Source organism: Aegilops tauschii, chromosome 3 (genome assembly GCF_002575655.3).
Source record: "Aegilops tauschii subsp. strangulata cultivar AL8/78 chromosome 3, Aet v6.0, whole genome shotgun sequence".
In the NCBI taxonomy this organism is placed as follows: Eukaryota; Viridiplantae; Streptophyta; class Magnoliopsida; order Poales; family Poaceae; genus Aegilops; species Aegilops tauschii.
The window spans coordinates 33808221-33835522 of NC_053037.3; the positions used below are offsets into that span (position 1 = coordinate 33808221).

A 27302-nucleotide genomic window follows, 5' to 3' on the forward strand; every position below is an offset into this window, starting at 1 on the left:
CATGGAACTATCCTATTATCCATCCTAAAATCAGTAGCTAGCCTGAGAAGAGTCCTGCTCATCCCAGGGTGAAAACTATGATCGAAAGGATAATGGGACATCTCAACTACACTACACTGCAATGCTTATCCACCTCCGTCTGAAGGGGGTTTTATAGGTAGAGAGGAGAAAATGGCGGGAAAGAACGACCGCGGTATGACGGGAAAGGGTTGGCGAGAAATGGGTGGCGGGAAACGGGTGGCGGGAAACGGGTGGCGGGAAATAGTTGGCGTGAACTTATGGCGGGAAAGAACGACTGCAGTATGGCGGGAAAGGGTTGGCGGGAAACGGGTGGCGGGAAATAGTTGGCGCGAACATATGGCGGGAAAGGGTTGTGCGGAATACGTCATAGTTTTACAAAAAAAACCAGGGATCATTCGGAAAAAAATGGTGGCATGCACCAGTCGGCCCACAGCAGGCCAACTGAGCCTAGTCGGCCCACTGCAGGCCTATCAGAGAACTGCAGGCCGACTGGACCCTGTCGGCCAACTGCAGGCCAACTGGACTTGATCTGGTGGCCGACAGCCCAATCGGCCAGCAGCAAGCAGATGGGCCTCCAGTCGGCCTGCAGCAGGCCGACGGTGTATTATTTTTGAAAATAATATTTTCGGCGTAATATTTCTGTAATTTAATAAAAAAATGTATTATTTTAAAAAAATTAGCGAGGATGAGAGATCCACATGATTGTGGCACAGGAGGAGGACAATGTCGTTGAGACGGGAGCAATGTGCCCATCCATAGCCAGCTCAGCGACCAAAATGTAAGCAACAACACAATTGTACATAGACATACTCGTGGTTTTTCTTGATCCAATCCTATTATTTTTCATTTGCTGACTGCTGGAGAGATTCGTATCTTACTTAGCAATGCATCATAATAAATCAAATTGGTTTCTCTTTTCTTATTTTTGAATGGGATTAGGGTTTATGTTCCTTATGTTACACTGATTTTGGATGGAGAAGAATTGGACCTGATCTCATGTACTATAATTGTCACGATTCTGAACTAGCTTAGCCCCTATAATTATTAGTAGTGCTATTATTTTCCCTTACCTGATTATTGTTTTTACTGTTACTATTTCTGTGAAACAGAGGAGTAGCATGTAGCCTGGATAATGGTTGTGTGGAGCCTTTACAATGTGTACAGGCGTGCCCTGTCGGGTTCGGGTGCAATGGTTTTTTACTTCCTCATCGACGGTGATTTCAGCGATGACCCTATTGTATGACAGGTGGGGGTATACATGTATGAATATAAAATTCCCGCATTAGTTTGATTTCAACGCAACGAGGGCATAGATATTTGTTTGATGTCCGAATAGGCCCGGACCCTCTGAGGAAGAAATGAGCTTCTACCTTAGAGACAACCTTAATCGTTTGTTTGATTCATTCATATACATTATAGCCCGTAGCAACGCATGGGCCTTCTACTAGTCAAACCATAGTTGCCATGTGTGATTAACTACTTACCACTTATGGTCAAATAATAGTTGTCATGTATGTTTACCTAGTTGGCACGTGTGGTCCAACCATAGTTGCCATGTATGGTTAACCACAGTTGTCATTGTCATCTGTGTTTATCTGGTTGCCACCTACGCGCAACTGCAGTTGCCGTCTAGCAACAATCATAGTTGCCATGTGTGTTTCCTAGTTGCCACGTATGCGCAACTGCAGTTGCCATCCAACAACGTACGAGTGTCGCTCGTCCACATGCGCGTGGACTAGGTGGTGGATGTGTGGGCAGAAACTAGTTCGCCCACACAGCGCAGCTGACAAACCGCGTGCTGCGGGGCGTGTGAGCGAACTCTCCAATGCCCACACACATGATGATGCCCACGTGGCACTCAGATTCTAATAGATTTCTTTAGGATTCGTGCAAAACAGAATCAACGTAGATCAAGGCGCGTGGGCGATGTGCAAACATGCCACACGTGTGGGCGTTATCATTTGGAAAAAATGTTCCTCCATCTTCTTCTTTTTTTGATTGTGTGCATACTCCTCTCACAGGTCTAAGATGCGAATTTCACCCGTTTAAGTGGCTGATGTGGATCAAAATTTTGGCTCACATAAAACTTAAAAGCATCTCTTAGCCAAGCTCGCTAGAAATGACTAAATTGATTGTTTCCTCCGGGCCAGACTCTGTGTGTGTAGGGGAGCGGAATACAGCGTCGAGCTCATGCGATCAGAGAGATGGCACGAGCTCACGCGAACACTACAAGAAATATGTCAACTAGTGACCTTCTGTCAGTGACCCTGGAAGAATTGGTCATAGATCTATGACCATTTGAGACCAATTGGTCAAAATCTATTCGGGGGGCTCCAAACCCTAAACTATAACGACTATTTTGGTCAGAAAGGTCGTAATTTCCTTACATGAAATGGTCATAAAGCAGAAAGCACTGGTCCGCTGCTTTATTTCTAGCTGATCATGACCAATATAGATGGTCATAACCTTGTAAATTATGGTGGGTTGCTATGACTAGGCGCCACCTCATCAGTTTTGCCTATGTGTCATGTCCATGTGTCAGTTTTTGCCCTAGGTTGTGAAGCAACCTATATTTCTGTCATTCCCAAAATTCCCAAAAAAATCTCATAAATTCTCTGGGTCATATCTTTGTCAAATATGTAGAAAACCTTCCTTGCCTACTTCAAAAATAATTCAACAATATTCATTTTCGTATTCTGTTCAGAACAACACTTTGTGAAGGAAGTGCTATTTATATATTTTTATTGCCCTCAAAATTTTTGGGCACTATTTCCTATCCAAATAATTGCCTCATGACAAAATTAAGCTCCAGTTGCCCAGTAAATCTTCCTCGGCAAATTTCCAAAGTTTTTGTCCACCTAGAACCTTTGTGAAAGAAGTACTAGCTATGCATATCCTAATGAGTTGAATTTTTGCCACATATTCTATATGCCTATGTAACTTACCTACACCAAATTTTAGCTCAGTTCATTTAGCCAATTTCTCTCACTAATTTTCCGAAGTTTCTGTCCAGGGAAGAGCATTGTGAAGAAGTACCACTTTGGCATGTCCAAATGGTATCCATTTTCTACGGTGCTTTCCTATGCCCAAATAACCATCCTCCACCAAATTTCAGCTCAATCCATTCATTAATTTGAGCCCAGCTTCAACATTCGTATTTATGTCCAATGTGGTACTTTGCAAAGCAAGTACCACCTAGGATTCTCCTTTTGAGCTGAAAATTTGTGAAGACAGTCTTCTTAGTAACTGATCTTCCTCAGCAAAACTCACGCCCATTAGCCATGTGCATTTCCCGTACCGCTAATCAAACACTTGGCTGCTAATTCATGTTTGAGCATAGATCGGTCTCCTCGTGAGAATCTTATGTTGTAATTTTCTTCCTAGCACCTACCTGGGGAGTGCCCAACCCACTAAACATGCCTAGGCCACCCAGAACGCATGGCAACGCCACGGTCATGCGGTGACCACGCGGCGGGCATGCGAGTTTATGCGTTCTGTAGTTGGGGCCCTCGGCCACCATGCAAACCTCAGCGTATCACCACCAAACCATGTATTTCTGATTAAATATATACTTATGTACCTAGAAATGATTTTTGGATAAAATAAAGAGCAAACTATGAGGCAGCTGCAGTTCAAATTTGACCCGCTTCCTGCTGAATCGACGGAAATTTGTCTTTTTCACCAAAGGTGGATAAAAGCTTTTGACACCCAACCATTTTGTTAATTGTGCATTAAATATGGCCTAGTGTTTTAGAAAATTGATTTGGTCCAATTTTGCAACAATTATTTGGTAGGTCCTTCACAAGAAAACTCATTTTGGGCACTCGGAAAATGGAAAATGATTTTTTCGTCTAAAGAAAATGAAAACTTTCTTAGGCACCATTGTTTGCCATTTCAATATGCACCCTTGTGCACAATATGAGATCAGTTGACCAAACTATGCCATGAATGTGGCCATAAGATTGATCATTTGGCTTGAAAGCCATTGATCTCCACACATGATATCTCGTTTCTGAGAACACTTTTTAAAAGTAATTATCGTATTACAAGTTTATTATTTTTCTTGCTAACTTGACCACATATAATGACACAATGCGAAGGTTTTCTAATTTTTTGTTTTTTTGAAATTTTTATGCCCGTTTCAAAATGCTGTCAAAACGGCGGGCATGACCGTTGCTAGCAAGTGGTTGAATCTTGGAAAACTTTTTGTGTTTCTCTGATTAAATAGATACTTATGTACCTCGAAATGATTTTTGGAAAAAATAAAGAGCAAACTATGAGGCAGCTGCAGTTCAAATTTGACCCGTTTCCTACTAAATCGATGAAAATTTGTCTTTTTCACCAGAGGTGGATAAAAGCTTTTGAAACCCAACCATTTTGTCAATTCTGCATTAAATATGGCCAAGTATTTTAGAAAATTTATTTGGTCCAATTTTGCAACAATTATTTGGTAGGTCCTTCACAAAAAAAACTCATTTTGGGCACTCAAAAAATGGAAAATGATTTTTTCGTCCAAAGAAAATGAAAACTTTCTTAGGCAACATTGTTTGCCATTCCAATATGCACCCTTGTGCACAATATGAGATCAGTTGAACAAACTATGCCATGAATGTGGCCATAAGATTGATCATTTGGCTTGAAAGCCATTGATCTCCACACATGATAGCTCATTTCTGAGAACACTTTTTTAAAATAATTATTGTATTACAAGTTTATTATTTTTCTTGCTAACTTGGCCACATATAATGACACAATGCGAAGGTTTTCCAATTTTTAATTTTTTATTCCCGTTTCAAAATGCTGTCAAAACGGCGGGCATGACCGTTCCTAGTAAGTGGTTGAATCTTGGAAAACCTTTTGTGTTTCTCTGATTAAATATATACTTATGTACATAGAAATTATTTTTGGAAAAAATAAAGAGCAAACTATGAGGCAACTGTAGTTCAAATTTGACCCGTTTCCTACTAAATCGAGGAAATTTTGTCTTTTTCACCGGAGGTGGATAAAAGCTTTTGAAACCCAACCATTTTGTCAATTGTGCATTAAATATGGCCTAGTATTTTAGAAAATTGATTTGGTCCAATTTTGCAACAATTATTTGGTAGGTCCTTCACAAAAAAAACTCATTTTGGGCACTCGGAAAGTGGAAAATGATTTTTTCATCCCAAGAAAAATGAAAACTTTCTTAGGCAACATTGTTTGCCATTCCAATATGCACCCTTGTGCACAATATGAGATCAGTTGAACAAACTATGCCATGAAAATGTGGCCATAAGATTGATCATTTGGCTTGAAAGCCATTGATCTCCACACATGATATCTCGTTTCTAAGAAGACTTTTTAAAAATAATTATCGTATTACAAGTTTATTATTTTTCCTGCTAACTTGACCACATATAATGAAACAATGTGAAGGTTTTACAATTTTTTTTTGAATTTTTTATGCCCGTTTTAAAATGCTGTCAAAACGGCGGGCATGACTGTTCCTAGCAAGTGGTTGAATCTTGGAAAACTTTTTGTGTTTCTCTGATTAAATAGATACTTATGTACCTAGAAATGATTTTTGGAAAAAATAAAAAGCAAACTATGAGGCCGCTGCAGTTCAAATTTGACCCGTTTCCTCCTGAATCGACGAAAATTTGTCTTTTTCACCAGAGGTGGATAAAAGCTTTTGAAACCCAACCATTTTGTCAATTCTGCATTAAATATGGCCTAGTATTTTAGAAAATTGATTTGGTCCAATTTTGCAACAATTATTTGGTAGGTCCTTCACAAAAAAAACTCATTTTGGGCACTCGGAAAATGGAAAATGATTTTTTTGTCCAAAGAAAATGAAAACTTTCTTAGGCAACATTGTTTTCCATTCAATATGCACCCTTGTGCACAATATGAGATCAGTTGAACAAACTATGCCATGAATGTGGCCATAAGATTGATCATTTGGCTTGAAAGCCATTGATCTCCACAATTGATAGCTCGTTTCTGAGAACACTTTTTTAAAATGATTATCATATTACAAGTTTATTATTTTTCCTGCTAACTTGGCCACATATAATGACACAATGCGAAGGTTTTACAATTTTTCTATTTTTTTGAATTTTTTATGCCCGTTTCAAAATTCTGTCAAAACGGCGGGCATGACCGTTCCTAGCAAGTGGTTGAATCTTGGAAAACTTTTTGTGTTTCTCTGATTATATAGATACTTATGTACCTAGAAATGATTTTTGGAAAAAATAAAGAGCAAACTATGAGGCAGCTGCAGTTCAAATTTGACCCGTTTCCTTCTGAATCGGCAAAAATGTGTCTTTTTCACCAGAGGTGGATAAAAGCTTTTGACACCCAACCATTTTGTCAATTGTGCATTAAATATGGCCTAGTATTTTAGAAAATTGATTTGGTCCAATTTTGCAACAATTATTTGGTAGGTCCTTCACAAAAAAACTCATTTTGGGCACTCGGAAAATGGAAAATGATTTTTTCGTCCAAAGAAAATGAAAACTTTCGTAGGCAACATGTTTGCCATTCCAATATCCACCCTTGTGCATAATATGAGATCAGTTAAACAAACTGTGCCATGAATGTGACCATAAGATTGATCATTTGGCTTGAAAGCCATTGATCTCCACACATGATAGCTCGTTTCTGAGAACACTTTTTTAAAATGATTAGCGTATGAAAAGTTTATTATTTTTCCTGCTAACTTGGCAACATATAATGACACAATGCGAAGGTTTTCCAATTTTTTGTTTTTTTGAATTTTTTATTCCCGTTTCAAAATGCTCTCAAAACGGCGGGCATGACCGTTCCTAGCAAGTGGTTGAATCTTAGAAAACTTTTTGTATTTCTCTGATTAAATAGATACTTGTGTACCTAGAAATTATTTTTGGAGAAAATATAGAGCAAACTATGAGGCAGCTGCAGTTCAAATTTGACCCGTTTCCTACTAAATCGACGAAATTTTTTCACCAGAGGTGGATAAAAGCTTTTGAAACCCAACCATTTTGTCAATTCTGCATTAAATATGTCCTAGTATTTTAGAAAATTTATTTGGTCTAATTTTGCAGCAATTATTTGGTAGGTCCTTCCCAAAAAAAACTCATTTTGGGCACTCAGAAAATGGAAAATGATTTTTTCGTCCAAAGAAAATGAAAACTTTCTTAGGCAACATTGTTTGCCATTCCAATATGCACCCTTGTGCACAATATGAGATCAGTTGAACAAACTATGCCATGAATGTGGCCATAAGATTGATCATTTGGCTTGAGAGCCACTAATCTCCACACATGATAGGTCGTTTCTGAGAACACTTTTTTAAAATAATTATCATATTACAAGTTTATTATTTTTCCTCCTAACTTGGCCACATATAATGACACAATGTGAAGGTTTTCCAATTTTTTGAATTTTTTATGCCCGTTTCAAAATGCTGTCAAAACGGCGGGCATGACCGTTCCTAGCAAGTGGTTGAATCATGGAAAATATTTTGTGTTTCTCTGATTATATAGATACTTATGTACCTAGAAATTATTTTTGGAAAAAATAAAGAGCAAACTATGAGGCAACTGCAGTTCAAATTTGACCCGTTTCCTGCTGAATCGACGAAAATTTGTCTTTTTGACCAGAGGTGGATAAAAGATTTTGACACCCAAACATTTTTTCAATTGTGCATTAAATATGGCCTAGTATTTTAGAAAATTGATTTGGTCCAATTTAGCAACAATTATTTGGTAGGTCCTTCACAAAAAAAACTCATTTTGGGCACTCGAAAAATGGAAAATGATTTTTTCGTCCAAAGAAAATGAAAACTTTCTTAGGCAACATTGTTTGCCATTCCAATATGCACCCTTGTGCACAATATGAGATCAGTTGGACAAACTATAAGACAATTGTCGTTCAAATTTGCCCCGCTTCCTAGTGAATGGGTGAAATTTGTTTTTTTATAAGAGGTGGATCAAAAGCTTTTGACATGTAACTACTTGGTCAATTTTACATAAAATGTGGTCTAATATTTTTGAAAAATGGAGTTGTGCTATTTTGGAACAAATATTTGGTAGCTTCTCCATAAAAAAAACCTTTTTATGCACTCGAAAAATGGAAAATCATCTTTTTCTGCAAAGAAAATGAAAGCCATCGAACTATGCCATCGTTTGCCATTCTATGATGCACACTTATGAAAAAACGAGATCATTTTGACAAAATATGCCATTGTTATGTTTAAAAAAAATCTAAGTTTTGGGTCCGAAATTTTGAGATTCAAGTGCGAGACAGCCGACCAATGAGACGCGAGGAGCCGCTTTCACGCGGATCACCAAATTGGGCAGAATCTGGGCCATCCATCACGCACCCATCCAACGGTGGAGCTTCTCCCGAGAATCAAAAACCCTAACCCACCCACCCACCCTCCCCTCGATCCCCCAGATCCCCACCCGCCGCCACCCCCACTCACCCACTTCCCCCCTCCCCTCGGTCCCCCAGATCCATCCTTGCGCTGCCCTCCTTCTCCCGTAACCCCAAACCCGGCCCCGCCGTCGATCTCCACTCCCCAAACCCCAGCCCCAGCCCCGCCGGCGACCTCCTCCCCCACTCCTCGACTGCCCGGCGACATCCTCTACTTCATACCCACCAGCGAACTCCTCCTTCGACTCCACCCTCTCCTCCTCTCCACACCGAAACCCTAGATCGGTGCCATGGCCACCTCGCAGGCGACACGCGCAGGTCAGATCTGGTATTGCCCCCTTTCTTCTCCTCCTCCTTCTAGATTTCTTTAGCTTGCTCGAATCTCATTGCTTTTGTGCGGGTTTTTTTGCATATCGTTCGGTCAAGGAGGATGCCATGGACAAGCCCGATGCCATGGCGACCTCGCACGCAGCACAGGAGGAAGCCAGACATGGCGACAACCGCCAACCTTTCAGATCTCGACGACTTCCGCCCACGATGGAGGACTGGGGTGAGCGCCTCCCACTCCCCCTATCTCTCTCCCTCCCGCGGCTTGATCCCCTTCTTCATCCTCTGTTTTCACGCCGTGATCCGCAAGTACGAAGCCTGGCTAGCGACCAACGTCGAATAAACTGCATCTGTCGATGGCATATGGGACATGACACATGAGTCATGGCAGATTGCAGGTGTGTTTGCTGCTTTGTCAGGGATTCGATCAGGGTGTTTGCCTGCACGCACACATGGCTAATTAAACTGTTGCCTACTGTTAATTTCTTTCAGTGTCATCCTCTGTAGCCGTTCCTCTTATTCCCGCTCCACATGGGCTTATGTCCACTGAAATTTTAGTGCGATTTCTGCAGTTCTATTCGATCCCTCCCCCTGTTCAGCCCTCCACACACACACCCATACTGATTAAACAACCAGAGATGCCTACAATAATTCCATCAGTTTGCTTTTGAGATGTGAGCTAGTACTAGTGCTACTGGTCTAGGAAATTATTTGTGTGGAAATGATTAGTGTTCAACTACTAGGATGAACATACCAAAGGCCCACTGCAATCATCAACCAGATGCTGATACGGCTGTAAGTGGTGGATTTGCTGCCTACGCCCCACTAAGGGCGTCTCACTTTATGTGAAAGATTCCCAGGTTTAGGTGATTGATATATAATCGCATAGGTTGCTTCACACTCAACTTATATGCATGATGTGTAGCTCCGAGGATTCGTCGATTACATGGTTCTGCATTTAAGCTATGCAGACAGAAGAAACATTCTATAGTAAAGTATGGGGTTGTTGATTAAACTGCTGCTGTGTTCACTTCAATGAGAAAAAGTGTAGTTAATTCAGGTTGTGAACATTTCTTAGGAGTTATGTTAAGACACATATATGCTTCACATCACTTTGTTGAAACCAATTGGAAAACAATGGAATAGCCGAACAGGTCCTGTTTGACAGTTTTTTAACATATAGCATTACTTAGGGATATACGTAACTGTTTTGGTTACTATTTTGTACTCTAGTTTTTTTCTTCTCAGTTTCAGTGAAGCAGCATTGATAATTTTATAATTTATTTATGCCTGAACACTAGGCTTTAGATTCTGCCCTGATCCGTTGACTCACGGTTTGATTCGTGGTGTGCGAGATTTGTTCCTGGGCTGACGTGGTGTGTTTGCAGGTGTGATTTTTGTAGGCCTTGGGCATAATCAGGTTTGAGAGCCTCATGGACAAGACTAAGCCTTCTAAAATGATCATCCACATCATTCCCGACAAGGCTACCACCACGCTCACGATCATCGACAGCGGCATTGGCATGACCAAGTCGGACCTCGTCAACAACCTCGGGACCATCACGCATAAGCTAAACTCTGTTATTTATGTCTGCCTTGCATAAGCTAAACTCTGTTAGTTCCATGATCAACTTGTATATGCAGTCCAAGCCTTCTAAAATGATCGCCTTTACTGTCAATGTCTTGATGTGATTTGTTCTTAAAACGGTTTGCTAGATAGATCCATGCCTTGTATGTTCTGTGTTCTTTACTATACTGTTCTGGCCTAGGGCAATTGGACATTGTATCTGTTTTTATTGTGATATAAAACTCTTCAAAAAAGAAACTGTATTATGGAATTACTCATCTGCATGGAATTTATATGTATTCTAGTAGTTTATTTTTGATACTGTATTGCTGTATTGCCGATCTGCGTGGGAGCCGATGCTCGATTTGTTCCTGTTTCTGTTTCAGTACTAGTACACTGTAATGATTTCGTGCTTTCATGAAGTATTTTGCGTTGTTTTTATCTGTTGAGAAATTTAGAAGACCTGTAGAGCATTTAACTTGACAGTTGAATTTGCATGTGCAACTATGCTTGCTTAGAGAAGCCCTTGACTGGTTACATTATTGTGATGGCATGTGCTGTTCTTAGTTGTGATACAGTATGTGTTTCGTGTTGTTTGCACTTATTAGCCAAATCATTGCACACGCAATGTCAATGCGATATTGCGGGTTTGTGACCTAGGATTTTAGTAGGTGGTTATAGGTTGCTGTGATGAATATAAATATTAACAAGTGCTCATGCATGGTGGTATACTAGAACCAGTTGTATGTGCTCAGTACCTTCTTGTTGTTCTAGTTGCTTACAGAATCTTTGCTCTACTCCTTGCAACTTAAATTCTTGCTTGCTCTCATGTACAGTATGTTTGCTTGCAAGAAGTAGTACGCCGAAATTGTACAGTTTGGTTGCAAGCAAGCAAACTGAACTGAATTTGCTTCCTTGCGAACTGAACTTAATTTGTACTCCTTCCATATTTCGAAATGAGAAATCTTATTGTCAACTCTTATGCTGGTAGGTCACTGTTGGAACTGGTTCATTTGGGGTTGTATTTAAGGTAAACTTCTGACCTTGGGGTTGTATAAACTGGTCTATGGTGAAACTGTACATTCAGTTAAACTTCATTGAATTTGAATTGGATGTTGAATGCCATTTTTTGCATAGTGTAAACTACAAGCAGTTTGCCATGAAATTCTATTTCTTTTTCACTTTTAAGAAACAATCACTGACCAGCTGTAGTAATATTTATGCAAAATTATGCAAAGTTTACTGAAATTTTGAGCATGTATAGTTTACTGAAATTTTGTGTGACTTGTCCATGATTATTCAGCAAATTAAACTTGTGTTTACTTAAACTTGTCCATGATCATGCAGCAACTTAAACTTGTGTTTACTAATATGGATGCTTTTGATTCCCATTCAACAATATAGTGACAAGTGAAAGTCTACAGAAACACCATTGCCTGAAATTATACATTTTGCTTGTGAGTTCTAATTGTGGCCTAGTCAAGAAAAAACATGATTTATTGGTCTCTTTTTATCGTCAAATATTAGAAACTTAAGAAAGTAAATTGAGATGAGCTAATATTTATTAGGCACATATTGCTTGTGGACATGCATGGTGCTGCTGAAGCTACACATGTTCTCCACCACAAACTTTGTAATGTCTCCTCATTTTTTCCTGCTTGTGATCTTGTTATTCAAAGTGGTTGAAGTACCTTATTTTTCTACCCATCTTCATGAAGCCTATATTAAATGCATAATCTATACAAATTATTCTATAGGATTTGTAAAAGCAAACATTTCACTATGCAAGTCTGTTGTTTTATTTGCCCTTTCTAGTACTTTCGTGTTTACATTACTGTTGCCATTGCATTTGTTTGGTTCTGACTAGTAGCAGTACACTAATGCTGGAAGTCTTTGTGTTCACTCTTTTATAGGAGCGTCAGGACAAATTTGACTGTAATAGGCTATAGAGATTGTGACATTGTAACAGATTTAGTGTTATTTGATAAATTATATTTGTTTTGTTTTGTTTGAAATAGTGACTTAAATTTTTTTCAAATGGAAACCTGATTAGTGGGATCCACTTACCAAAATAATCTGAGCGATGTTGAAATATCTGACGTGTGGGACCAATATATGAGATTATGATTTTTTGAGCAGTATGTATGAGATTATGATATGTGGGGCTTGTCTGACTAGTGGGCCCGGCTCCAATATATATGGCCGAAATTAGAAAATTGATGGATTAAAAAGGCCACGACCCAACGATTAAAAAGGCTGCAATAATGGGCTTGGCTCATGAAGCTGATCAAAAATTGACAGAAAAAATATAAAAAGGCTGATTTGTTGGGCTCGACCCATGTAAAGCGCCGAATTGGACCGGGCTGAATCTTATCAACGACCTTTTCAATTAGTCGCAATTTTGCCACGTCGGATCGGACGTGGCCTGGGCAGACAACTAGTGACCAAAACAAAATGTCATGGGTTCAACGACCTTTTGTTTTGGTCGTAAACGTCTACGACCTTATCCCGAAGAAGGTCGTTAATTTCAGTTTACGACTGCCAGCTTTTGACCTTCTGTTTTTGGTAACAAAAAGGTCGCAAATGAAAAACAATGACCTTTCAGTGACCAATAGTGATGGTCGCAAGTTGACATATTTCTTGTAGTGGAATTCTCACGAAAGAGCGGGAGGAGTTTGGTCACCTCCCGCTATTTTGTTCACCCTATTTAGCTCTCTTGGGCTCACTTCAAAACCCTCGACACCATTTCCCTCCCTTTGAGCTCTTTGTCCCGGACGACTTCTTCACCGATGACCAGGTAAGCGAGAGATCTTCTCCGATCAGCAGTGGTGATCCATCTTTGTCCTCTTCCGAGTTGTTTTGTGACTTCTCCTTGCCCCTCCGATGGATGTAAGTGACTAGTCCCTTTAGTGATCTAGAAAAGGAGCGGAAAGAATTTCTCACTTTCTTCCCAGAGGTGCGACACTTATGAACTGTGGTTTGGCAAGAAACTAAGCTGTCGTTTCTTAAATTTTGGGGATGCGACACTTATTTCAAAAGGCTTCAGCCTAATAAGCTCGAACCGAAAGGGGAGAAGTGCATCTTCATAGGATACCCTAAAAAAACTATTGGGTATACCTTCTACCATAGATCCGAAGGAAAAATCTTTGTTGTGAAGAATGGGTCTTTTCTAGAGAAGGAGTTTCTCTCAAAGAAGTGAGTGGGAGGAAAGTAGAACTTGATGAGGTAACTGTACCTTCTCTCGAATTGAAAAGTAGCACATCAAAGAAAACTATTCCCGTGATGTCTACACCAACTAGAGAAGAAGCTGAAGGAAATACGCCCTAGAGGCAATAATAAAGTTGTTATTTTATATTTCCTTATTTCATGATAAATTTTTATTATTCATGCTAGAATTGTATTAACCGGAAACTTGATACATATGTGAATACATAGACCAAATATTGTGTCCCTAGTAAGCCTCTACTAGACTAGCTCGTTAATCAAAGATGGTTAAGTTTCCTAACCATAGACATGTGTTGTCATTTGATGAACGGGATCACATCATTAGTAGAATGATGTGATGGACAAGACCCATTCATTAGCTTAGCATTATGATCGTTCAGTTTTATTGCTATTGCTTTATTCATGTCAAATACATATTCCTTTGACTATGAGATTATGCAACTCCCGGATACCGGAGGAATGCCTTGTGTTCTATCAAACGTCACAACGTAACTACGTGATTATAAAGATGCTCTACAGGTATCTCCGAAGGTGTTTGTTGGGTTGGCATAGATCGAGATTAGGATTTGTCACTCCGAGTATCGGAGAGGTATCTCTGGGCCCTCTTGGTAATGCACATCGTAAGAGCCTTGCAAGCAAAGTGACTAATGAGTTAGTTGCAGGATGATGCATTATGGAACGAGTAAAGAGACTTGTTGGTAACGAGATTGAACTAGGTATAAGATACCGACGATCGAATCTCGGGCAAGTAAGATACCAATGACAAAGGGAATAACGTATGTGGTCATAACGGTTCGACCTATAAAGATCTTTGTAGAATATTGTCACGCCCAATATGCAATCCTATCCGAGAGGAACTCGAATGTTACACCAAGGATAGAGCCGCATATTGAAACGCTTTTGCAAGGTGGATATCATTACATCGTACCATTACATATTAGATGGGGATACATAAAAAAGGCATACAATGCCACATGAGTACAACAACATCATACATAAGAGCAACATCCGACTACGGATGAGACACAGAGAGCAACTCAAACGACATCCACCCTGGTAGCCCAGACTGCCGACTAGGAACCTAACCCCTGAACAAAGAAGAAGCAGAAGAAGAACTCCAAGACAAGTAAACATCGCTCTCACGTCATGATCATCGCATTACCTGTACCTACAACTGTTGTTGTAGTAATCTGTGAGCCACGAGGACTCAGCAATCCCATTACCATGGGTATCAAGACTAGCAATGCTTAATGGGTATTGAATGGATAAGTGGTGAGGTTGCAGCAAGCGACTAAGCATTGTATGGTGGCTAACTTACGAGTACAAGAATAAGATGAGAAGCTACGCAAACGGTCGCAAACTAGTAATGATCAATAAGTGATCCTGAACTACTTACGTTCAAACATAACCCCACCGTGTTCTCTTCTTGAAAAGTAACATTGGCCTGTTTCCAACTTCTGAAAAAGTGACGATCGGAAAAGAATAAGTTCCAGGACTGAACAGAAAGAAAGTACTCTAACACTTTCTTCGCTAGTTTCCCGCTAGGGACATTACTTAACTGAACACGCCAAAATATTGCATTTGGCGTGGACAGGTGCATAATGTATTTCCGTCCATAGTAGAATGCTCACAATAATGTAGTTGGAAATGACAAAAGGCTCCTAAATTGATACCTAATAATAGCTTAGCAGCTCCTTCGTTTTACTAAAGAGCCAAGTTCGGAAAAAAAAGAAAGCTAGAATTTCCAATAGTGAGACCAGCTTGACAAGCTACCTTTCATACAATAGAGACGGGGAAAAAGATGATGATAAAAAACTCCACAATAATAAGAAATCCAAGAAAAAAGATATAATAGGACTTTTGGCACTAGGGAATCATACTTTGATCAGATCCGTGGACAGGCTCCCAAGGTCAAATCGGATCCTAACCCCAATTCCAAACAAATTGATTGGACCGAGGTTCGTGCAGGGGGCAAAGGGAAGAGCGGGGTTGCCGAATTGTTTCTCAGAGCCGGACGAAACATCTATCTCTATTTACAATACCCGTCACGGTTACGCACGCGGTTGGTGTATTTTAATTCGAATTTGGTGTCAAGTTCTCTACAACCGGACATTAAAAATTCCCATCTACCACATAACCGCGGGCACGGCTCTTGAATGTTTAAACCCTCCAGGGGTGTCCCAACTTAGCCCATGACAAGCTCACGATCCGCAGAGACAATCCTCCATCGCGGGACATCTGATCAGACTCGGGATCCCGGTGCACAAGACATTTCGACAATGGTAAAACAAGTCCAGGAAGACCTCCCGACACCCTGATAGTAGCCGTGCGTATCTCATCTCAGGCCACGTCTGGATGAACACTACGTACGGCAACCGAAAACCCCTAGTGAAGGGGTGTCACCGCAAGTGGCTCTGTTTGGGACCAACATCATCAGCACTGCCCCCCTGTATTATGTTAAATTACTCCTCGGGTAGCGCTAACTCCCTATGCGTCAAATTTAATATCAAGTTTAGTTATTATGTTGGGAAAATGGTAAAACCAATGTTGGGCCTTGCTGGAAGAGTTTTATTCAAAGCAAACCGTCAAGAGGGGCCCATAAACCCTCATCGTGTTAGGGACGCAAAATCAAGGAACATAACACCGGTATGACGGAAACTAGTGCGGCAAGAGTGGAACAAAACACCAGGCATAAGGCCGAGCCTTCCACCCTTTACCAAGTATATATGTGCATTAATTAAATAAGATATATTGTGATATCCCAAGATATCCATGATATCCATGTTCCAACATGGAACAACCTGCAACTGCACCTGCAACTAGCAACACTATAAGAGGGGCTGAGAAAAGCAGTAACATAGCCAAGCAATGGTTTGCTAGGATGGTGAAAAAGATTAGAGGCTCTGATGGCAATTTGGGAGGCTTGATAAACAAGTGGTAGGTAACGGGATTTAGCGATAGCATCGTGACAACTAGCATAGCAAAGATAGTAGTGAGATCCAAGGTGACGGTCATCTTGCTTGAAATCTCGCTAGGAAGAAGAACGAGTCCATGAAGAAGATGAACGAGTGTAGATGAACCAAGCATAGACGAACGAATCCTCATGATCGCAACGAAACCGGAACTATCGAGAAAAAGCACATCCGAAAGAAGCAAACAACATGGTAAACACACAACACATAAACATGGCATGATGCTCAACCAAGTATGATGCATGACAAGTCTACATGATGCTACTCATGGCAAGAGATGATGCACACAAGAACATCACATGCAAGCAAGTATAAATGAGCCCGGAAACAACAAATAACAATTCAGGTAAGTCCTCATATATGCAAATTTCGTAATTGGTCTAGATCCAAAACACATTATGTTCAAGTTGTTAAACAACAAGTTAAGATGCACCATGATGATCTACACGTTTTTCTAATCAAGTTAGATATAACGTTCATTTAATTCGGAGCTACGGCCTAGAAGATATGAGCAAAACACGTTAAACATGGCATTGATGCAAAATGCATTCAAACTTCAAGCACACACACTCCAAACATGGATGAAACAAGATAATATGAAACTACATGCAATTCTAAGAAAGTTTCATATAGAGCATGCTCAAAACGGAGCAACGGTGCAACACATACACTCAAAACAAGTTATAACAACAATCTGCCCAAAACAGCAACTAGGCACTTTCAATCATGAAAACAACATGCTACAGGAAACATATGAACACAAAATTTACATATACTCAAAGTAAAGACAACATACTTCAAATAGCATTAAGGTTCAGGTTCATAGGCATCAAGATTAATCCAAGATGATCAATGCAAAAAGTAACTTAATAGCAGAGTTAATATGATGACATGTTGGAGGCAAGAAACAAAGATGCTACAACAACTATACATAGCAACCAAGGGCATGGCATCAAAGTATAAATAAAAAAAGCAAATAACATCAAGGCATCATATGCATATGGCTCATGGATTAGTGGGAACCATCAAGATAAGTTTGAATGTTGTAACAGTTTCAGCAAGTGTAAAACAACAACATCATCATAGCATGTTTGCAAACTTGTAACAGAGGTCATATTAAGTCCAAAATTATCAAACATGGCATGTAGTCAAAGTACTCATATCATAATTCAAAACATGTAATTGGAGCATCTTCAGAAGAGGCATATATTAATTAATAACAAGCTGACAACATGGCATCATGAAGTTAACAGAAAACTAGAACATCATTTAGGAAAGTTCATGGTAATTAAAACATATACTACAAGACATATATGAGGCATCGAAAGGAATGAAATGATATATTATCACATGGAAATCAAAACATGTCAACTAAGCTTCTCCATATTATGCATGGATTTGATGGTAGCATCAAGCAAACATAGCAACATGATATGACAGATTCAGACTTGACAGAACATTAACAGCAAGTAGCCCACTTCACAAGCTTGTTGCACTCATCACAGGTCATATAAAAGTATATGAATTGCACCACAGTAAATAATGCATGATTATTCTCCTAAAACATGTTGACATGATGCTCAAAATAAAATTACATGAAAATATATAAAAATGACAAATAGGCAAGTTATAACAGTTTTCAATATTTAACATCAGCAAGCACTTATGTAACAGGGCTTAACAAGTCAAGATGCACCCCAACATGAATACAAATGCAACAAACCTGTAGATCCCTCTGAGGTTAACATTTTAATATAAAGATCATCACCATAGGATTAAAGGGACAAAGTTACAACACTCACAAGATGCATACATGATGTCAACAGGTAGTAGATTTCAGCAGTTTATATCACTTAGCATTTTTGCAACGAAGATGAAGGCATCAAGATGAATAGTAACATGAATGCAAACTACACTATCATCTAGAGAATTCAGATATGAACATTTCAATATATCATGCACGCACAATGGAGCAACATGCGCAAAGTTATAGGCATCACAATATGCACATATGATGTTTGAAAATCCTGGGACTTGGGCGATTTCGCAACGTTCGTCGGAAATCTGAAATTAGCGAACGAGCGGTGGATCGAGGCGCACTCACCTTGGGCCACTTGGGCCGGTCGGTGGTGTGCTTGGCGACGTCGGGGCGCTGGCTGGCCCACGAGCGGGGTGGCTGGGCTGTCGTCGTCGTCCCGCTCGTGCTTGAGGCGCACGAGCAGGAGGTGGAGGCGGCGACGTCCCTGGGCTTCGGTGAGCCCTCCTGGATGGCGGGAAGGCGAAGGGAGGGGCGGATCTGGCCTTGGCACTCCGGATCCGGCCGGTTTCTGGGCGGCGGCGAGCGGACCGAGGCGGCTGGGCGTTGCGGGCAGCCGGGGTGGCCGGCGACGGATTCAGGGAGGCGGCGACGGGCGCGGGTGGTGGACGGCGAGGTCAACGAGGCGGTGGTGGCGCGGATTCGGGGCGGAGAGCGGCGTATCCAAGGCGGCGAGGTGGTCGGCGGCGTCCGGTGGCGGCGGAGGAGAAGGGCTAGGGTTTGCCGGAAAATGAAGGGGTAGGTGCCTTTTTATAGGTAGAGGGAGCTAGGAGAGCGCTATTGAGGTGCGGTTTTTGCCCACACGATCGTGATCCAACGACGAATAGCATGGAGGTGGTTTAGATGGGCTAGTGGGCTGAGTGTGGCTGTGTAGAAGCCCGTGGGCTGCAGGAGAGAAGAGAGAGAGAAGCCCGGCAGCAGTTTTCGGAGACCGAAAACGTTCGATGTTTGACCGACTATATTGCGGCTATATGTTTAATGGTTGGGCTATCAAACGGACTCCAAATGCGACGAAATTTGGCAGGCGGTCTACCTACACTATAACAAGGTCGCATGCCAACTTTCACCCCATTTCGAGAACATTTTTATGCCACTTATAAAATAATATTTCAGAGGTGCCGCGGGCGCGTGCGAGTGTGTCTGTGCTCAGAACGGACAACAGAGAGAACCGGGAGAATCCAGACGGATGCAAGTTTTGAAAAACATGCAGATGAAATGCACATGATGACATGGCAAAGTGCAACACGCAAGCGGATGACATGGCAACGACGGCGAATAACTGGAAGACACCTAGCGCATCGGTCTCGAGGCGTTACAAATATGTGGGAGCCAATATGAGCATCCAGGTTCCGCTATTGGTTATTGACCGGAGAGGTGTCTCGGTTATGTCTACATAGTTCTCGAACCCGTTGGGTCCCCACGCTTAACGTTCGATGACAATTTGTATTATATGAGTTATGTGATTTGGTGAGCGAAAGTTGTTCGGAGTCCCGGATGACATCACGGATATGACAAGGAGTCTCGAAATGGTCGATAGGTAAAGATTCATATATAGGACGATAGTATTCGGACACCGGAAGTGTTCCGGGGGTACCGGGTACGTATCAGGTCATCGGAAGGGGTTCCGGGCAACCCCCGGCAAACTACATGGGCCTAATGGGCCAAGAGGGGGACAGACCAGCCCCTAAGGGGCTGGTGCGCCACCATGTAGGCCGAATGGGGGGGGAGGAAAGGGGGAAGAGAGAAGGAAGGGGAGGGATTCGGCCTCCCCCTCCTCCTTCCTTCCCCCTCCGACACTTATGGAAGGGGGGGAGGCCGACTTGTGGGAGGCGCCCAAGTAGGATTACTCCTACTTGGGGCGCCCCTTGCTGCCCCTCTCCCTCTCCCTCTCCCATCTATATATATGTGGGAGGGCACCCCGAGAACACACACCAACGTTTGTTAGCCATGTGCGGCGCCCCCTCCATAGTTTACGCCTCCGGTCATATTCTCGTAGTGCTTAGGCGAAGCCCTGCGTGGATAACTTCACCATCACCGTCACCACGCCGTCGTTCTGAAGGAACTCATCTACTTCCTCGACACTCTGCTGGATCAAGAGTTCGAGGGACGTCATCGAACTGAACGTGTGCATAACTCGGAGGTGCCGTACGTTCGGTACTAGATCGGTCGGAATGAGAAGAAGTTCGACTACATCAACCGCGTTGGCAAACACTCTCCGCTTTCGGTCTACGAGGGTACGTGGACACACTCTCCCACTCTCGTTCCTATGCATCTCCTAGATAGATCTTGCGTGAGCAAAGGATTTTTTTTGAAATTGCACGCTACGTTTCCCAATAGTGGCATCCGAGCCAGGTCTATGCGTAGATGATATGCATGAGTAGAACACAAAGAGTTGTGGGCGGTGATCGTCATACTGCTTACCACCAATGTCTTATTTTGATTCGGCGGTATTGTTGGATGAAGCAGCCCGGACCAACCTTACATGACCACGTTCATGAGACTGGTTCCACCGACAGACATGCAACTAGTTTTGCATAAAGGTGGTTGGCAGGTGTCTGTTTCTCCTACTTTAGTTGAATCGAATTTGACTGCGGCCGGTCCTTGTTGAAGGTTAAAACAGCAAACCTGATAAATCACCGTTGTGGTTTATGTGCCGTAGGTAAGAACGGTTCTTGCTAGAAGCCCGTAGCAGCCACGTAAAACTTGCAACAACAAAGTAGAGGAATTCTAACTTGTTTTTGCAGGGCATGCTTGTGATGTGATATGGTCAAGACATGATGTGATATACGTTGTTGGATGAGATGATCATGTTTTGTAAAAGTTATCGGCAACTGGCAGGAGCCTTATGGTTGTCGCTTTATTGTATGAAATACAAACGCCATGTAATTGCTTTACTTTATCACTAAGTGGTAGCGATAGTTGTAGAAGCAATAGTTGGCGAGACGACCACGACACTACGATGGAGATCAAGGTGTCGAGCCGGTGACGATGGAGATCATGACGATGCTTTGGAGATGGAGTTCAAAAGCACAAGATGATGATGGCCATATCATGTCACATATTTTGGTTGCATGTGATGTTTATCTTTATGCATCTTATTTTGCTTAGTTCGGCGGTAGCATTATAAGATGATCCCTTAACTAATTACAAGGTATAAGTGTTCTCCCCGAGTATGCACCATTGCGACACTTCTTCGTGCTGAGACACCACATGATGATCGGGTGTGATAGGCTCTACGTTCACATACAACGGGTGCAAGACCATTTTGCACATGCGGAATACTCAGGTTAAACTTGACGAGCCTAGCATGTACAGGCATGGCCTCAGAACACTGGAGACCTAAAGGTCGAACGTGAATCATATAGTAGATATGATCAACATAGAGATGTTCACCATTGATGACTACTCCATCTCACGTGATGATCGGACATGGTTTAGTTGATTTGGATCACGTATCATTTAGATGACTTAAGGGATGTCTATCTAAGTCGGAGTTCTTAAGTAATTTTGATTAATTGAACTTTAATTTAGCATGAACTTAGTCCTGATAGTATTTGCAAATTATGTTGTAGATCAATAGCTCGCATTGTAGCTCCCCTCTGTTTTTTGATATGTTCCTAGAGAGAACTAAGTTGAAAGATAATAGTAGCAATAATGCGGGCTGGGTCCATGATGTGAGGATTATCCTCATTGTTGCACGAAAGAATTATGTCCTTGATGCACCGCTAGGTGACAAACCTATTGCAGGAGCAGATGTAGACGTTATGAATGTTTGGCAACCTTGATATGATGACTACTTGATAGTTTAGTGCACCATGCTTTACGGCTTATAATCGGGGCTTCAAAGACGTTTTGAATGCCACAGAGCATATGAGATGTTCGAAGAGCTGAAATTGGTATTTCAGATTCATGCCCGTGTCGACAGGTATGAGATCTTTGACAAGTACTTTGCCTACAAGATGGAGGAGAATAGCCCAGCTAGTGAGCATGTGCTCAGAATGTCTGGGCACTACAATCGCTTGAATCAAGTGGGAGTTAATCTTCCAGATAAGATAGTGATTGACAGAGTTCTCTAGTCACTATCACGAAGCTACTAGAACTTCGTGATGAACTATAATATGCAAGGGATGACGAAAACGATTCCTGAGCTTTTCGCGATGCTGAAATCGGCAAAGGAAGAAATCAAGAAAGAGCATCAAGTGTTGATGGTTAACAAGACCACTAGTTTCAAGAAAAAGGGCAAGGGAAAGAAAGGGAACTTCAAGAAGAATGGCAAGCAAGTTGTCACTCCCGTGAAGAAGCCCAAAGCTGGACCTAAGCCTGAAACTGAGTGCTTCTACTGCAAAGGAAATGGTCACTGGAAGCGGAACTACCCCAAATATTTGGTGGATAAGAAGGATGGCAAAGTGAAAAAAGGTATATTTGGTATACATGTTATTGATGTGTACCTTACTAGTCCTCGTAGTAGCCCCTGGGTATTTGATACCTGTTCGGTTGCTAAGATTAGTAACTCGAAACAGGAGTTGCAGAATAAATGGAGACTAGTTGAGGGTGAAGTGACGATGTGTGTTGGAAGTGGTTCCAAGATTGATATGATCATCATCGCACACTCCCTATACTTTAGGGATTAGTGTTGAACCTAAATAAATGTTATTTTGTGTTTGCTTTAAGCATGAACAAGATAGGATCACGTTATTGCAATACGGTTATTCATATAAGACAGAGAATAATTGTTATTCTATTTACATGAATAAAACCTTCTATGGTCATACACCCAATGTTAATGGTTTATTGAGTAAATTGCACAGAAGTACCACAATTGGGGCATTGGAAGCAGATTGGTACCAAGAATGGAAATTTTTACGTGTCAGTACCAAGATTGGGGGGAGTCATTGCAAAAAAGGCTAAAAGTGCATTTTATACGTAATGACAGAGAAACTGACCGGTTGGGCCCGCCCGTCAGGCGCCACGCTGGCCAGTGCGCGCGTGCCCGCGCGCTGACTGCGCGCTAACTAGGACGAGGCCGGCTCACACCTTTATAGTCGCGGCTGTGCGACCGAGCCAGACCCGACCCCGACCCCGCTCACCTTCTTCTTCCTTTCTTCCTGCTCTCTGCCTCGCCGTCAGCTGCGCCCGCCACCGCCGGCCGCCACACCACGCCGCCGCAGCCATGGTTCTGGAGGACGAGAGCAGCGATGACAACTCAAGCCTCCCGTACATGTACTCCGAAACCTCCACCGATGGGTTGAACCAGGTAAGTTACTCCATTGGAGCTAGGGTTAGGGTTAGGTTTAGGAAATTTGGGGATTTTTGTGTGTAGGTGGTCTTTGTTGTGAGGATTTCATTTGATTTGCTGTGTCCTCGTGCTGTGCTTTTGACTGTGCAGGTGCCTTTCTCACTTGAGGACCCGGATTACAAGGGCCTTGAGCTAGATCTGATGGCGTTCTACGAGAAGCATGGGAAGCCATCAGAGAGGCTTGTTGAGTTTGAAGGAACAATGACTGGGAGAAGGTTCTTAGCATGTGCAGAGCCGGTATTTTTCTTGCCTTGGTGATTAAGCACTAGATGCGTTCATTGAAAGTGGCACAGTCTTGTTTGCCATCTGTGATTCAGTTATCTGCATGCTAAATTTGTTAGTCATATGTGCCCTACTGTAGTGCTCATTGTGGGAATGCTCATTATTAAGTTCAGTGGACTGCATTTCTGCTAAAATATATGCTCCTGTTGTGTGCACATGCTATTTATTTACACTTCTTTCCAAATGCAGTGTTGCTCAATATTAAGTTCAGTGGAGCCAGTTAGTAACTATTGCTTACCGCTGACAGTAGGTAGTCTCATTAGCTAGTTTGTTGTTGCAGGCTAGTGTAGTGTATTTAGCTGGGCAAAGTAGTTCACGTTGTATTGCTTATTACTGTTGACAGTAGGTAGTCTCAATGGTAGTGCACATTTAGGATTCCATTATATTAATGGTCAATTCTTAGCAACTGTTGTTGCTTAGCACATGGCTGCTTAGCAACTGCTAAGTTGAATGGAGTGTTACTCTGCTGCCTAGTAAATATATGCTCCTGTTGCTTAGCAACTCCTAAGTTGAATGGATTGTTACTCTACTGTCTGCTAAATATATTGATCATCCATCGTAGGATTACATTAATTTATTTTACAATGTGCTCCAGTTTCTTAGCAAATGGCTATGCAAATTCAGTTAATATCAATGCCAACTTTAGGTACTGCTATGAACTAACTGTTGCTTAGTACTCTTAGTAGTTGTATTGTACTAAATTTTTCCCTTCTAATTTCTCCAGGAAGGTCAGAATTGTGGGTTTGTTCAGTGGGTCGATGAGCAGTGGCCCCCAACAATGGAGAATCCATTGTTGAAGCTTTGGTCAATGGTTGAAGAGAGCAACTGTGCTAGGGTGAATGATAATATTGAAAGTGCTTTAACTATTCACCAGTTGACAGAAAAAAAAGAACAAGTTGGATGCAGACTATGACAAGTTAGTGAAAGATGTGCATCAACTTGTGGATATGCAGGAGAATAGGGTTGTGGATTTCAGTTATCTGCAGTCCAACATCACATATCAACAGCAATGCAGAGCTGAGTTGGTTGCTGGTATGAAGGCAGAAATGGCAAAGAAAGATGTAGCTACAGAGAAGCTTCAACAGAAATATGAACTCCTGTGCAACCTGACAAGTGCTCAAGCAACTGTCATCCAAAACCTGAAGTTGAAGAATATGAAAGAGAAGGAATTGCTGAGTGAGGCTACGATGAATTTGGAGTTGAAGAATGCAGAGTTCAGAAAGTTTGAGGAGAAGCTCACCCAAGAGAAGCTAGAGTTGAAGTTCCAGGTTGCTGATCTGCTGAAGCTCAAGGAAAACCATAATGAAGAGAAGCAGATGCAAAAGTTCAAGATTACTGAGCTCACGAAGGCAGAGGAGAAGCTGAAGGAGAAGATCAAGGGGATCCAGGCCATCTTACAGAACTGAACAAGATGAATTGAGATTAGTGGGCATTGCAGACCTTTTGGGAAGGATGGATGTGCAATGACCTAGTAACTTAGAATTATGGTTGTGTAATGTATGGTTCTAGTACTAATTGTGAACTCTGGCTGTTTATGTACCTAGTAGTTATGATACTCATCCTTTTGTGAGAAAAGCATGGATTGTGCATTTGAACTCTACTATGTATTGTGAACAATGGTTGTGTATTCCTATAATGTGTTGAACTCCAGTAAGTATCATTTGCTTTCAATGTTAGACTGAAAATGATGACATAGTGATGCTTATGTTAGACTGAAAATGATGACATACTAATGCTTATGTTATACTGATGGTTAAATGCTTTAGGTGGTTTCGTCGACCCCGAGCCACCCTAGACCAAAGTTGATGGCTTTAGGTGGTTTCGTCGACCCCGAGCCACCAAAACCCTAACTGATGGCTTTAGGTGGTTTCGTCTACCCCGAGCCACCCTAGACCCTAGTTGATGGCTTTAGGTGGTTTCGTCGACCCCGAGCCACCAAAAGCCTAAATGATGGCTTTAGGTGGTTCCGTCGACCCCGAGCCACCAAAACCCTAACTGATGGGGCAGAGAATGTACTTCTCCCTCTCCCAGCACCTGGTGCAGCGCCTCTACCAACACCTCTCCCAGCACCTCTCCCAGCACCTCTCCCAGCAGCTGCAGCACCTCCTGTTCCAGCTGTTGGTGTTGTTGTAGGAGCTGGACGAGAAGTTCTTGCTGCTGGTGTAGTAGGAGCAACACCTGCATTGGAATTCCTTGCAAGAGGATTGCATAAACAATAAGGAAAATGAGTTAGTACTAAAAAATGGAATGTACAAGAAGGAAAACATGTTACTACTTATAAGAGGATTACCACATGTTTGTTCTTCCTCAAAGCCAGCTCAGGCTTCAACTTCTTTATGCAGCTTGTGTACCTATGTCCTTGCAGTCCACAATTGCCACATGTTATAGTCCCCATTCTTGATGTGTCCTTAGGCTTTGGAACTTCAAATCTCCCCTTGATCCTCTTCTCTTTCTTTCTTCCTCTCTTCACTTTAAATGCAGGTGGGTCAATGTCTGGACCAGGGGTCCTTGTCCAGTCATGCTCACCAGGAACTCGATAGATCATTGGTTCATAAGCTGCCACATAAAATTCTTTCTTGAAGAACTTGCTGACATAATCCTCTGGTTTTCTTTTGCCCTTGTTTATTGCTGAGATGGCATGGTTACATGGGATGCCACTGAGGTCTCATTTTCTGCACCCACATGTGTGCACTTGCAAGTTAACAACATGGCTTTGCTGCCCACTTGTAACTTGCCACAAGTCCACACCAGCTTGAATTGGTTTGCAATATTTGGCCCTCTCCTTCTCAACCTCTAGATGCTCACTATAATGGGGTGTTATGTCCCATCTAGCTTTCTTTCCACTCTCCCTATTCCTATGCCACCTCATCATCTGCTTATCCTTTATTCCATCACACATTGTCCTAATTGGTTTCTTCCTAACATCTAGGACATACTTGTTGAACACCTCAGACAAATTGTTAACTACAAGGTCAGTCTTGCAGTTTGTGTCAAATGCATGCCTTGCCCATGTTTTCTTGGGTATTTCACAAAGCCACTCCCAAGCTTCCTCACATTCAGCTCTAAGGTCATTCATTGCAATGCTAATTTTGTGTTCACTATATGCATAGGCAGCATTATCCATACACTTCTTCAGATCTTCCCCCCTAAACCCAGCATTTTGGAAGTTTGCATATATATGCATAAGGCAGAACCTTTGGTTGCACTTAGGAAAGACAACATTCACTGCATTTAGTAGGCCCTGGGACACACAATTAAACTAGCTAAGCTACTATCTAGCACAAAACAACCATATAGGAACAAGGACATAAGATGCAAGCACATACCTTTTGTCTATCTGACATTATTGTATATGGACCAAACTGTCCCTCGTCTCCTCCTAGGCAGATTTTAAGTTGG

The 27302-nt window shown here is 41.8% G+C and overlaps 1 protein-coding gene across 1 annotated transcript; it reads left to right on the forward strand.

The window, feature by feature from the left end:
* The first annotated feature begins 23495 nt into the window (after nt 1–23495).
* Nucleotides 23496–25309, forward strand: LOC109738425 (uncharacterized). The gene is made up of 4 exons (XM_020297527.1): nt 23496–23579; nt 23712–23858; nt 24628–24738; nt 24857–25309. The coding sequence occupies exons 1-4, from the start codon at nt 23496–23498 to the stop codon at nt 25307–25309; spliced, it is 795 nt and encodes a 264-aa protein (XP_020153116.1).
* Nucleotides 25310–27302: the final 1993 nt, after the last annotated feature.